General features: G+C 42.7%; 2 protein-coding genes across 2 annotated transcripts; one reads left to right on the top strand and one right to left on the bottom strand.

Moving 5' to 3' along the window:
* Nucleotides 1-1,411: 1,411 nt before the first annotated feature.
* On the top strand, nucleotides 1,412-4,396 carry LOC116249788 (uncharacterized). The gene is made up of 2 exons (XM_031623053.1): nucleotides 1,412-1,704; nucleotides 3,525-4,396. Exons 1-2 carry the CDS (start codon nucleotides 1,623-1,625, stop codon nucleotides 3,710-3,712), a joined length of 270 nt encoding a protein of 89 aa, XP_031478913.1. The 5' UTR covers nucleotides 1,412-1,622; the 3' UTR covers nucleotides 3,713-4,396.
* Nucleotides 4,397-5,834: 1,438 nt separating this feature from the next.
* LOC116251576 (uncharacterized) lies at nucleotides 5,835-9,077 on the bottom strand. Its single transcript, XM_031625925.2, has 2 exons — nucleotides 6,652-9,077; nucleotides 5,835-6,161 (listed from the first exon to the last, which is right to left on the bottom strand). The coding sequence occupies exon 1, from the start codon at nucleotides 8,704-8,706 to the stop codon at nucleotides 7,270-7,272; it is 1,437 nt and encodes a 478-aa protein (XP_031481785.1). The 5' UTR covers nucleotides 8,707-9,077; the 3' UTR covers nucleotides 5,835-6,161; nucleotides 6,652-7,269.
* Nucleotides 9,078-11,363: the final 2,286 nt, after the last annotated feature.

Here is an 11,363-nt window from a genome sequence, read left to right as displayed (position 1 = left end):
ACCCCATCTCAATTGAATGAAGATGCTGTGTATAAACACAATAGTATTGTACCGTCAAAAAAGTAATGAAAATTACGTAGATATTTAAAAAAGAAAATAAAAGCGAAGTCGAGATCGTGAGGACGGTTCGGGTGTCCTTTTCCCATTTTCTCCCACGCAGAAGCTCCACGGGAGCTCACGCTCAATTCCACGTGTCCGCCTGCAACGCAGACTAAGAAGCTGACGTGGACGACACGTCATCGTCCGACTGTCGGTGTCGGAGGGGTATCCGAGGCGGAAGACGCGTCCCATCTGATCGGCGATTTAGCCCGGCTTTATTTATTTATTTATTTTGCAAATTGAGTTAATAGTTCGGAATAACGTCACTCGAGTTCATCTAATAAGACTTGCTCGATTCTTATCTAGTCCGACCTTTAAAAGATTTCGCTAATTGAGATTATTTTGGAAGAAGTTCACCGACTCTGGAGATTAGAAGCTAATGAAGGATTCAATTATATTACTTGAATCGGTAGTTGGGAGGTTGGTGTGGGATGGAGTTCAAGTTGGTGAATTTGGTACTCGAAACCAAATTAGACGGAGAGTTCCATTTTTTTTTTTTGTTTTTTGATTCAATCAAGAGATAAGCGGACAAAGGAGAAAGGATTTTTAGGGATCTGAGTCTCATTTAAAGGTTATGTTGCCCTCACGAGATCACTCACCTTCATGGATTGATGAAAAAAAAAGTGCTTTTTGGTGCTGCGGTTGCTGTCATCACCTTATACAGCGCCTTAAAATATCCTACCAAATTTTGGATCTAATTACTCGGATCTTCCAATCTCATCTATGTGATCTTTATGATCCTCTACAAAAAAATAATTCAATCCAATGGGTTAAATAGTTTATCGAGTCCAACAAACTACACAAATGTCGTGTCAGATCAAGAATCAGAAGAACTTGGAGTTAGACTTGAATTCAAACACAAAAAATACAAGCCCAAGTCTAATTTCTTACATGTAATTGGAATGATATGCATACTAAGCGTATCAAAAAGTTCAATACAAAGTGGAATTAAAGGTCGCCGGCGAGTTTTTCAAAGGCTCGCCAAGGGGTACTCGAAAGAGCCAATGAGGTGCGTCCAAGTGTAGAGCGAACAAGTAAAGAAGCGTCGTCGTCAACGGTCAAAATCAGTGGTGTTGAAGAAAGGAAGGCATTATCGGAGCACCAAAAATCTTTTTTCTTTCTTTTTTGAGAAAAACAAAAAGAAATTAAAAACGTGGTGACCTCCCAATGGCCGGCCTTCCTGCCGACGTGGCAAAGATCGAAGATGGGGAGCATCCGATCGGACGGCCTGGCGAAGGGGAAGACGACCTCGGGCCGCCTGGCACGTGTAAAAAGCACGTGCCAGACATGGTTGGTGGGTCTCTCTTCTTCCCTCTGTCTCTGTGTTGATGCTCGCTCGTGTTCTTAGCTGCCGAAAGCACCTCCTCTCCTCTCTCTAATCAAACTACTCTTACTTCTCTCTCTCTCGGTCGCTGCGGTTGATAATTTCCCGATCAAATCTGGCCGTCTTCCGATCCATAATTTCCCGGATATTAGCGATTCGACGGATTCGGGTTCGCCGGAGGAACAGCGGGAGCAGGGAGATGGACTGGTGGCAGAAGATGGTCTTCCCCGTCCGGCGGGTTTGGTTGGCGATCTCAGCTCGCGTCCGAACGAGAAAACACGGTGAGTTCTTCTTCTTTCTTGTTTCCTTTTAAATTGATGGAAGAAATAAATTGGAGGAAATGGTAATCAAAAGGAAAAAAAAAAAAACCAGAAATGAGTCATCTGTGGGATGCGAGTCTTGACCGAAAATCCCCATCGGAGCCGCCACAAGAAAAACTTCCGCTGAAATTAGTTGTCTCATGTCTGTCAAATTTAATCCTTAAACAGGATAAATTCCGGTTCTTCTTTTCTTTGCCGTTGCCATCTTGCAAGATGGATAGATTTATTATTTTCCTCATCAATTTAACGACTGCCGACTCCAATTTATATGATGTTTTTTTACGGTAGTTGATTTTTTTATTGTTTAATTTACTGGTTCTTCTTGGGATGCTGCCTTTCTTTTTGTAAATATTATTTTTTGGGGTTTGGTTTAATAATTGCCCCTTAGGTCCTTCCTTTCCTGTACAAGAAATCCGTTTTTTTCATTTGGGTTGAATTCATTCTGGGGGAGAACACAGACAGACAGAGAACAGCAGATTCGAATTTTATACATGTATTCGAATTTCAAAGTTATTTGTTTGCATCTGTTCATAAATTTTAAAACCATATACCTTTTGGTATTTCGTCTTGAGAAGGAAACGTAATCTTCTCGTTCTAAATTGATACATCCGACACTGATCAGAGTTTTCTCCAGGAAACATTAAATGTAATTTTTTTTTTATTTATTTAAAAGTTTATCGGTGTCTAGAAGTTCATGTCCGTTTCGTGACATTTTTAGCGGTTGGGAGGAATGCCTTTTTGCAATCTAATGCTGAAGCATATGCTTACACGAAGGCAAAGCACCATCCCTCCCGTTAATTATATACATGACCAAGCGGCGAGATCGTAGATCTTCGCGATCCAACGGTGTAGGTCTGTCCGTTCGCTCCCATCCACATTGTAATGTGCTTATTTATCTGCGTCATATTTGTGGTCGGGTCAGATTCAAATCCCGTAGTAAAGAAATGCTGAGAACCATATCCGACCCGTTTTCAATTGGAAAGGCCAAGCCAAGAGGAGGCCTGGTTAAAACGAACGGCCGAATTGTCAAATAGATTCATCAAAGCTTTGGGTTGAATTTAGTGGCGGGGACGGTTCAAATGCATGGCATCGGGCTGTCGCCATCTGGCTGGACCAGACCCATTTGGCTGATGAGCTTTGTGGGCCTTGATCGGTCCGTCCCAGAAGAAGGTGCATCGGGATTCGAACTTATGATCAACCTACAGAGTATGGTTTTGGTTACTACACTGACGACAAAATTAAAATGTTGGTACCAAATTACCTCAAAAGCAATCTTTTGTTGAATATTAGATAATTGTGTAACGCGTGATAATTTGGTACTTTAAAATTCTTTCAGTATACTGCTGTTGCCTTTTGAAAATTTTGGGTTTCCATTTAAGTCGTTTGGTTTAATAAAATAAGACTTGATTTTGAGTGGGGAGGTCTAAAAGTAGGCTCACTGGTGCCAACTTGTATTTTTCTGACCTCTTTCTTTTGCTGTTTTTTTTTTTTCCTGACATAGAGGGGAAAAAGGATACTCGACTTTAACATTTTCTTGAAATGTTCTGTTGAACTGCTCGAGTATAGGAAACAATGGAAACTAAGGATCGCATAGACTCCGTTTGAAGTGAAACCAACGGTCTCATTGAATCCAACTTCTAGCTTTCTCATGTATAAGAAACAATGGAAACTAATGACGACGATTCTGACGCATTGGTACGGTACCTAAAGGCATTAAGATTTGGAGATTTTCTATTATCTTTGAAACCTAATTGACCACGCCGGGTTTTGCTAATTTGCAGGTGGAGGGCTCCTAAAACTGAGAAACGATGTCCAAACATGCGGATATGAAGATGTCCAAGTAATGTGGGAAATGCTGAGGAGATTCGAAACCGAGACCTCTCACACCACCAAGCGCAAACGCCTCTATGAGAGATTGTTCATCTGGCCCAGCAGAACCTCGTCCAGCCGAGCCAAGCTGTTTAACTAGAAGCTTGATCTTGGGCATGTCTAAAAGTGAAATCTATTTGAGCTCTTGACCAATCCTAAAAATATGATGATCTTAGCCTTGGACTCCTCGTGGGTTTTTCTGGATCATGGGAGGCATGACCAAGTTCATGACGTCCTAGCTTCTGTTCGCAGCAGAAACAAGGACTTGGTGAACCTGGTAATGTTGATACTTAGAAGTGGTGGGTGGATTGAAGAAAAGGGAAGTAAAACAACAACCCAAGGTTATTATCATCATTTTTTAAGATGAGAGCAGATTTCCTTATACTGCCCAAGTTTCAGATCTACATATTATTTACTCATATGCTATGTGTTAATATACATGGTGTCGTATGTCCTTTGCTTGTGAGAGTGTAAGTAGAAGCTTCTTCTGCTTATGTTCCAAGTGTTTTAACGAAGTTAGGTCAATTTTGAGATGGGAAAGGATATACTTTCACGTTAATAATGATATACAAGTGTACACATGAGCTGCCTATTCATGTGGGCGTATGAATGTACAGGGGCCCCAGTCTTTCAGGCAGCTGTGAGAATGAAAGTGCCAGTTCTTGGTCTAAGGATTATGTATTCAATAAACTCATGTTATATGCTCTTTTGATCTTTCCTGTAGCAAGTAAAAATGCTTTTAATGATGAAAGAAGGGAAATGTCTGGGACTACCCTAATTATGAGATTGCTTTGTCTGCTTATTGCCTCCTAACTTCTTGTTAAGTGGTCAGTAATGTTAGCAGATTGGTTGTTCAAACATGGTTGTAGCATCAAACTGATCTTACAAAAAAACTTCTTTGGATGCAAAAACCAGGTGTTTAACATGGTTTTAGCTTCATTCAAACAGATTATATGTAATTCTGTGTTCTTGCGGACAAGAAGCCCCCGAAAGACTAGACCAGTTAATGGGCACGCGCTCAGTGCAGTAAAGGCGGGTGTGGGCTGATGTTGGCAGTTGCCCACACCAGGCAGCCCACATAAATTGTCTTATTTGTATATAGTTACTTCCATAACTTTTACTTACAGGTGCCCTTCAAAGTTTATAATTTGACCTACTAGTGCCCTTCAGCTAGACATTTCTGGCTCTGCCATTGGCTCAGAGAAGTAACGTTCAGGTGAGCCCCTTGAAGTAAAACTTAATGATACTGCCTGGAGGACAAGGCTGTGACAGGAGCAATAGGTCCAGATTTTGCACTTGATTCATAGCTTTTGTCTTACCTTATCACTCGTCGCTCCGTCCTTACCACCTGTTCTCCATCTCATCTCACATTTCTGTCAATTCGGTCGTCCATGTCTATTAAGTCCCGGCCCCACGTTTCAGCTCAAAAAGCATCGATTCTGTCAACTCTGCCGAGAAGAACTCAATGACAAAGGAAGGGCAACACAAGATCGTTCCTGTAAAATTTGCGGTAAGTGGTGGCCCTCAACCTGTTCTTTCGTCCTGCGCATGGCATGAGATTGGCAATGCGTGTGGCTAGCTTGAGTGGTGCTTAGCTAATTAAAGTACAGAGGAGGATGAGTAACTTTGCCCTGATGGCCAACCTATTCGTTTATTCTCAAAAGCTCAAGCATCTCCTTTTAATTAGTTTCAGCTGGACCAATTCGATTGAATCGGTCAATGAGCTAGACCATCATCGTTCAAAATAGAAGAATAATGGTATTTTTCTCAGGGGAGCAAAGTTGTAAACCGCCTCTTCTGTCAGGCGTCACCGCCGTTCAAGAAATCAGGCGTCACAAAATGGTGATAAAGACGAGGGAGTGGGAAAGGCATCTTTCTGTGTCATCCTTGAACAAGCTAAGCTACCGTGGGCTGATAATTGGCACACCAATATCTCAAGTGGAGATCAGGTACCCTTCATACTTGATTTACCGCTTTCCGTTGCATGCTTGGTACCACCAAAGACCATACTTGTCTTGATTGGTTTCATCAGTGTACTGGTGGTGACACTTAAAATGGTAGTACATACACTTGGTTGTATTTTACTTTCACAAAAGCTACTGATCCAGATACCCGATTTCATCTTCGGAGTGTTCTGTTTTTTTTTTTTCTTGCTTTGATTCATATTGGATTAGGATCTGCCCATGATGAGCAAGATCTGGAGAAAAGCGTTAAACACGGTTTCACACCGTTAATTTATTGATGCCTCTTCATATCTCTATTGAATGAAGATGGAGAACCTAAGAGGCACAAAGTGAGAGCAATCGCACAGTTGAAAATACATATGTATATATACATATATGTGCTTGAAACGAAAAATACGATAGATGGAGCATGTTCTGCGGTGAGGACCGTGAACCAAGATCTTTCTCCAACGTGAGATGACTGTCCCTGTCGAGCTACATCGCTGTTCGTCGATTTCACGTCTTCCGCTACACATCCTACAAGAGGTATCTATCCTGGTCCTGTTTATAGTGGATACATACTATGTTGGTTCGTATATGTCGTATCTGCAATAATAAGCCGTTCTTGGTCAGTTCCTTACCGGATAATTATGCTTCCCAATGACAAAATTTTGACCACTGTCAACTGAAAAACCTTAAACAGAGTGTCTGCATATACAGAAGAAACAAGTTCAGGCTGAACCGTTTGTCCATCGCTTTCTCTCACTTTTCCACTTCCCTCCTTTCTTTCTCACCCACCTTTTTTCCCTCTCTGTTACATCGAATGAAGAGAGAGAGAGGAATGAGGGGTGGAGAGGGAAAGGAAGAGCTGGTTGGGCCAGTAACCATGGGTCTGAGTGAAAACATATATATATATATATATATATATATATATATATATATATATATATATATATAGAGAGAGAGAGAGAGAGAGGGCTTGACCATGTATTCAATGAAAAACAGCCAAGAAAAACTATGTTATTTTCTGTGGAAGACAGCCAACAAACTATGTAGAGCAGAAATGTAAGTAAGCAAGCTACAAAAATAACTGAACCTAGAAGGGGAGGATATCCTGAAAGCTTTCTCCTAGCGCCCTTCTTTGCTGTTGCTGGAAACAGAAATAAAGGCACAGAAACTAAAGAAAGCACATCAAAGGTGAATTGGACATCCCAAACAAATCGCAATCCGATTCCCTAGTAGATTGAAAAAGATGATGTAAAGACCAAAACTAACAGCTAAGAGTTGGTACATGGAGTCCGAAATACAGTACAAGGATGGGAACAGCGAAGTTTAATCTTCCCTTTTGGCTTCAAAAAATATGCAGCCAAGCTATAGAAAGTGTGTTGAGAAGGAACATATCGTCCTCATCTACTGGACCTGATAGGGGAAAAGGAGGAACTTTTCAAGCTCAAACAAGATAGGCTGTGAAAAAAGAATGCCTACCGTGCGCATGGAGCCAGCGTGGTACGTGGTGGGATGAGAACAGCACAGAAAAAGCTTTACTGTGTTCTAACAACTAGTGAGCCAATGACATGACTAAAAAGACATTGAACTCGAAGAAGATGCCTACTAAGCCTTACCTAGCAATAATCTATGCTTCTATATGGTTCCAACCATGCAAAGGAGGAATCAGTAAAAAAATAAAAATAAATAAAAAGTCAAAATCTCCAGCTCATTTGTAATCCCTCCATGTGTCTCTGTAAATCAGAGAAGGAAAACAGAGAGGAGGAAGAGAAAGGGACGGAGAAACAGGAGAGCCGGTGGGAGGGGCAGCAATATCTGAAGAATCCAAGTTAGTGGGATCAGTTTGAGTTGCAGAAACAGGTGGATAGAAGGCATCGGGGCAAGCCATGTCCCACGTTGGAATGCTGTTAAACCAAGCAGCGTCAACTTCATCCAAGTTTCCCCAATAAAAAGCAGGGGATGATGGAGGAGGTAGCTCTTGCATTGCTGTTGCCATCTCCATGGTGGGTGAAGCCGGGTAGAGTTCAGCCTCCACCACCTCTTCTCCGTCAAATGTTCGACTGTCATTGCCTTCCGCTTCTTCTTCTTCTTCTTCCTCCACCCCTTGGCTAGGAAGATGTGTTCCTCTGGAACCAGGAGAAGGGCGGGCCGCCTCTTCTTTTTTGACAGGTATCACGGGAGGAGGGACTTCTTCATTGTGCTGCTGATGTTGCGCAGAGGATGAGGCAGAAGAGGGCGGAGAGTGCTTGAGGTGGTGGGAGGAAGAAGACGATAGAGATGACGACGATGTAGAGGGATTTTCTGTCCCAAGGAAGAGATCCGGAAAATTGAGACGCGCGTTCTGCCCTCTGAGCTTGAAAGCCTCGCGGTCGTAAGCGAGAGCGGCCTCTTCGGCGGTGTCGAAGGTGCCCAACCAGAGGCGGGTGCGGTTGCGGGGGAGCCTGATCTCCGCGACCCACTTGCCCCAGTGACGCTGCCTCACTCCCCTGTACAGCTTGGTCGGCCTAATCAACGGCGGATTCATCAATTGCTGCTGCCGCTGGTTACTACTTGCACCGCCACCACGGGGGCTGAGGTTTAGAGCGTCGCTCCAGTAACGGAGCAGCTGCTCCTGGTAACGATGCTGATTGTATTGATGCTGTAACTGACTATACTGCTGTCGGTGAATGTTGCTCACTGCGATCATCCTCATCTCTGCTTCTGGCGAACAAGACGAAGAAGAAGAAGAAGGGCAGTTGTTGTTGTTGTTCGGATTCTGCATCCCTGGTTGACGAGCAAACGATATCATCTGCATCTGCTGCTGGTGCTGCTGTTGCTGTGGTGGAGGGTGCAAAGGCGCGGGTGCCACTGGTTGACAAGGGAAAGAAGCAGGGCCTGGGCACATGGTGGCAGCAGCCATATGGCTGGTATCTGTTCCATTTTGCAGAGTAAACGGGAACAAACGATTTGCAGCCGCTAAATTCTGCTTGTTTTGAGATTCAACAGGAGACGATGAGGAGGAGGCAGGCGGATCAGAGGGATGCCTCCCCCTTCTCGATTCAGGACTACGAAGAACCTTCTTAAGAGGCCTCGTGGTCGCTTCCGGAGCTAAGAGTGGCCTCGAATGGCGCCTTTCCAGTGCTTCCTCCGTCCTATCTGCCTCCATGGTTTGTTAGCAGAAGATCAACAGGAGTTTCAGATTAAACCAAGAGTTGAAAATTAACAAGTCTCGACAACCATCGTGATCAGTCGAAGAGATGCACCGGTTTTCCGCCGTCCCTAGGGCGCTGGCAGCAGGTGAAAGCAGTTGGAAATGGTTGTAAAAGGGGACCGGGCGGGGGCGTATCAAAAGGAGGGAGGGCGTGTGATTTGTGAAGGAGAGAGAGGCAGAGGACCGATATATGGGCGGCAAAAGATTTGAGAGACGTGTGTGGTGAGGTCCCACGCGTTTTTTTTAATAATTTGTCCGCCTTTTGTGACTTTTGCTTCACTCCAACTCTCCTGCGCCCACGTAAACCGTCAGTGCACCGCCCTATGGGGCCGTCATCACCGCCCCCCACCTCCCTCCCTTCCCTCCCTTCTTCCACCGTCTCTCTCTCCCTAGCAACAGATTGTTTCTGCACAAGTGTAGGCTGGAGAGAATGGTGGTCCTCTCTCATGGCCTAAAAGAATGTGTCAAAGAGGAGTTGGTAGTGAACACGATGAGAGAAACAGCTTCCTTTCTGTCTGTCGCTGATAATAAATTGAAGAGCTTTTAAAATAGGGAAAAAAGAGAGAAGAGTAAAAATTTGGTGTTTGTGACGCTGGTCGATCTAATACAGCAGTCCCTTGTTCCTCTTGCTGACAGTATTTTTGATTTTGAATTTCTCAAGCAGACGTAAGCTTAAAAAGCTATGAATCATGAAATAGTGTTCGACGGCACGAAGTGAAGCATGTGCACATGGTCTTCCGTTTTCCTTAGCACTTGAGGAGGACATAGTTTGTTGGTAAACTGGAGCCAACTTTTGGCGAACAGAGATGAACAACGGGTATCAAATCTTTTGTCTTCTTTAGAATTGAAATTCTTCGATTTAGCTGCTAGCCAGATGGGTAGGTGCTTCAACGAATGTTAGCTATTTTCTATCAAAATCCCCATGTATATATTTAGCAATTCTAGATTTGACCCGCTTGAAATCCTAGAGGTGCAGGGCTTGAAGAAGGTCAGATGTGGGTTACATCAGACAAGACCCAATATGATCCGGTCTATGCATGCTTATATAGTTGTAGATTTAGATTAGAACCATGCCATGATAAGGTTTTGCAAGTAGGAAGTGAGAAAGCTAACATTTGATAGAACACTAGACGGCTTGGTCGGATAGGTACAGCCCATCTTGGTAACTTATATCTTGATTTAAATGAACAACCCATAACTTAAATCCTGATAATTATCAAGTAAGTACCAAACAACAGTAATCATCATATTTTCAGACAGATGTACTTGAAAATTAAGGAAAGTTGGATTCAAAGAACTCTTGTTGGTCCTGGAGAATGAGGGAAACGTAGGTGGAAATGGTTTGAACCAGTAAAAAGAACAAAAGTTAGTTATAACCCCATGCAGTAGCGGCAGATCCTTTCAGAATATCAGCTGAAACCTGTTGATTGAAAATAAAAGATGGATGGATGATGCTAAACCAGATTTTGGTTCCAAATGCATTGTAATTGGAAAAGTTTTTATACATTCAACTTTATTTGGTGTCACAAGTGAAAAGAAAGGGACTTGTAAGATATTTGGCTCGCGATGTGCTCCATTCAACAACGTACTTTGTACTTAACAAAGAGTAGGTAGGGTAGGTCCTAAAATCTATATGTAACTTGGACCCGGTACGAAACTCCAGACCTTGTAAAGCTACGACATGAAATTGGGTGCCCATAACTTGGTTCCATTTGCTCATTTTCTTATGTGAAGGACAAATTGAATTGGGTTAATTCGATTTCAATAAAGAGAAAATCCCAGATACTTAACTCTGCCTGGATCGGGATATGGAGCGCCATTGCATCTATTTAATTAGATCAGACGGCTACCCATCTAAGGAAATTGGATCTGTTCCTGTCCCCTATATCTGCTTGCCTATTATCCGGATTAGAAGTTTCAAAAGAGCACAGTTTTGAAGTGGCACTTTGAAGTTTGAAGATCATAGTTCTTTGTCCCAAGGTGTTACACGTGTATGGATCAAGAGAATGAAAAGGAGAGAGAGAGAGAGAGAGATTCATTATGCTGTGGTCCAGTAGGCCTACTAAGTAGTCTGGTCCTTTACAGGGTTCATTGCTCAGTAAAAAAAGAAAAAGAAGAAGATAGACTACGTAAATGATCAGTAGTCAACATAGGCTGGTTTGCTACATTGAGCACACATGTAGGGTTTAAAAAAGGGAGGAGCACTTCATGGCTGGACAGGTGTATCGTGGTTGTAATAAGCATCGAACTTGTGAAAGAAGTTCTTCACGACAATGACACTTAAAAGATAAACATTCAACTCGACATACTTTTTCTGAAACTTGTTGCTCACCCTAACCTAGGATATTATCTTAGAGGTGAAATCCCCGAGAGTTCATCCTAGTTTAGATTTTTTCTAAGTGCCAACATTGCCAATTATACCAAAACATTTCTACAGGCATTTTGCATTGTATAGATGCTGATTGGCTGCCCTGCCCTGTGTTCGGACAAGTTCATTCATTCTGTGTTTATTTTGTAAGTACCTTAATGTTTCATGACCTTGTAAAACTAATTCCATCAACAAATTTAATTTTATTGATATAATCATGAATGTGTGTGCTTCTATGTCGAAT

Source organism: Nymphaea colorata, chromosome 3, assembly GCF_008831285.2.
Source record: "Nymphaea colorata isolate Beijing-Zhang1983 chromosome 3, ASM883128v2, whole genome shotgun sequence".
NCBI classification, from domain to species: domain Eukaryota; kingdom Viridiplantae; phylum Streptophyta; class Magnoliopsida; order Nymphaeales; family Nymphaeaceae; genus Nymphaea; species Nymphaea colorata.
The sequence above is the reverse complement of the archived record's forward strand: the minus strand, read 5'-3'. Positions and strand labels throughout refer to the sequence as shown.

Excerpts from the sequence above, each read along its gene's own strand:
- LOC116251576 (XM_031625925.2), bottom strand. The coding sequence starts at position 8,706 with ATGGAGGCAGATAGGACGGAGGAAGCACTGGAAAGGCGCCATTCGAGG.
- LOC116249788 (XM_031623053.1), top strand. The coding sequence starts at position 1,623 with ATGGACTGGTGGCAGAAGATGGTCTTCCCCGTCCGGCGGGTTTGGTTG. Across the intron at positions 1,705-3,524 it reads CGTCCGAACGAGAAAACACG|GTGGAGGGCTCCTAAAACTG; the intron begins GTGAGTTCTTCT and ends GCTAATTTGCAG.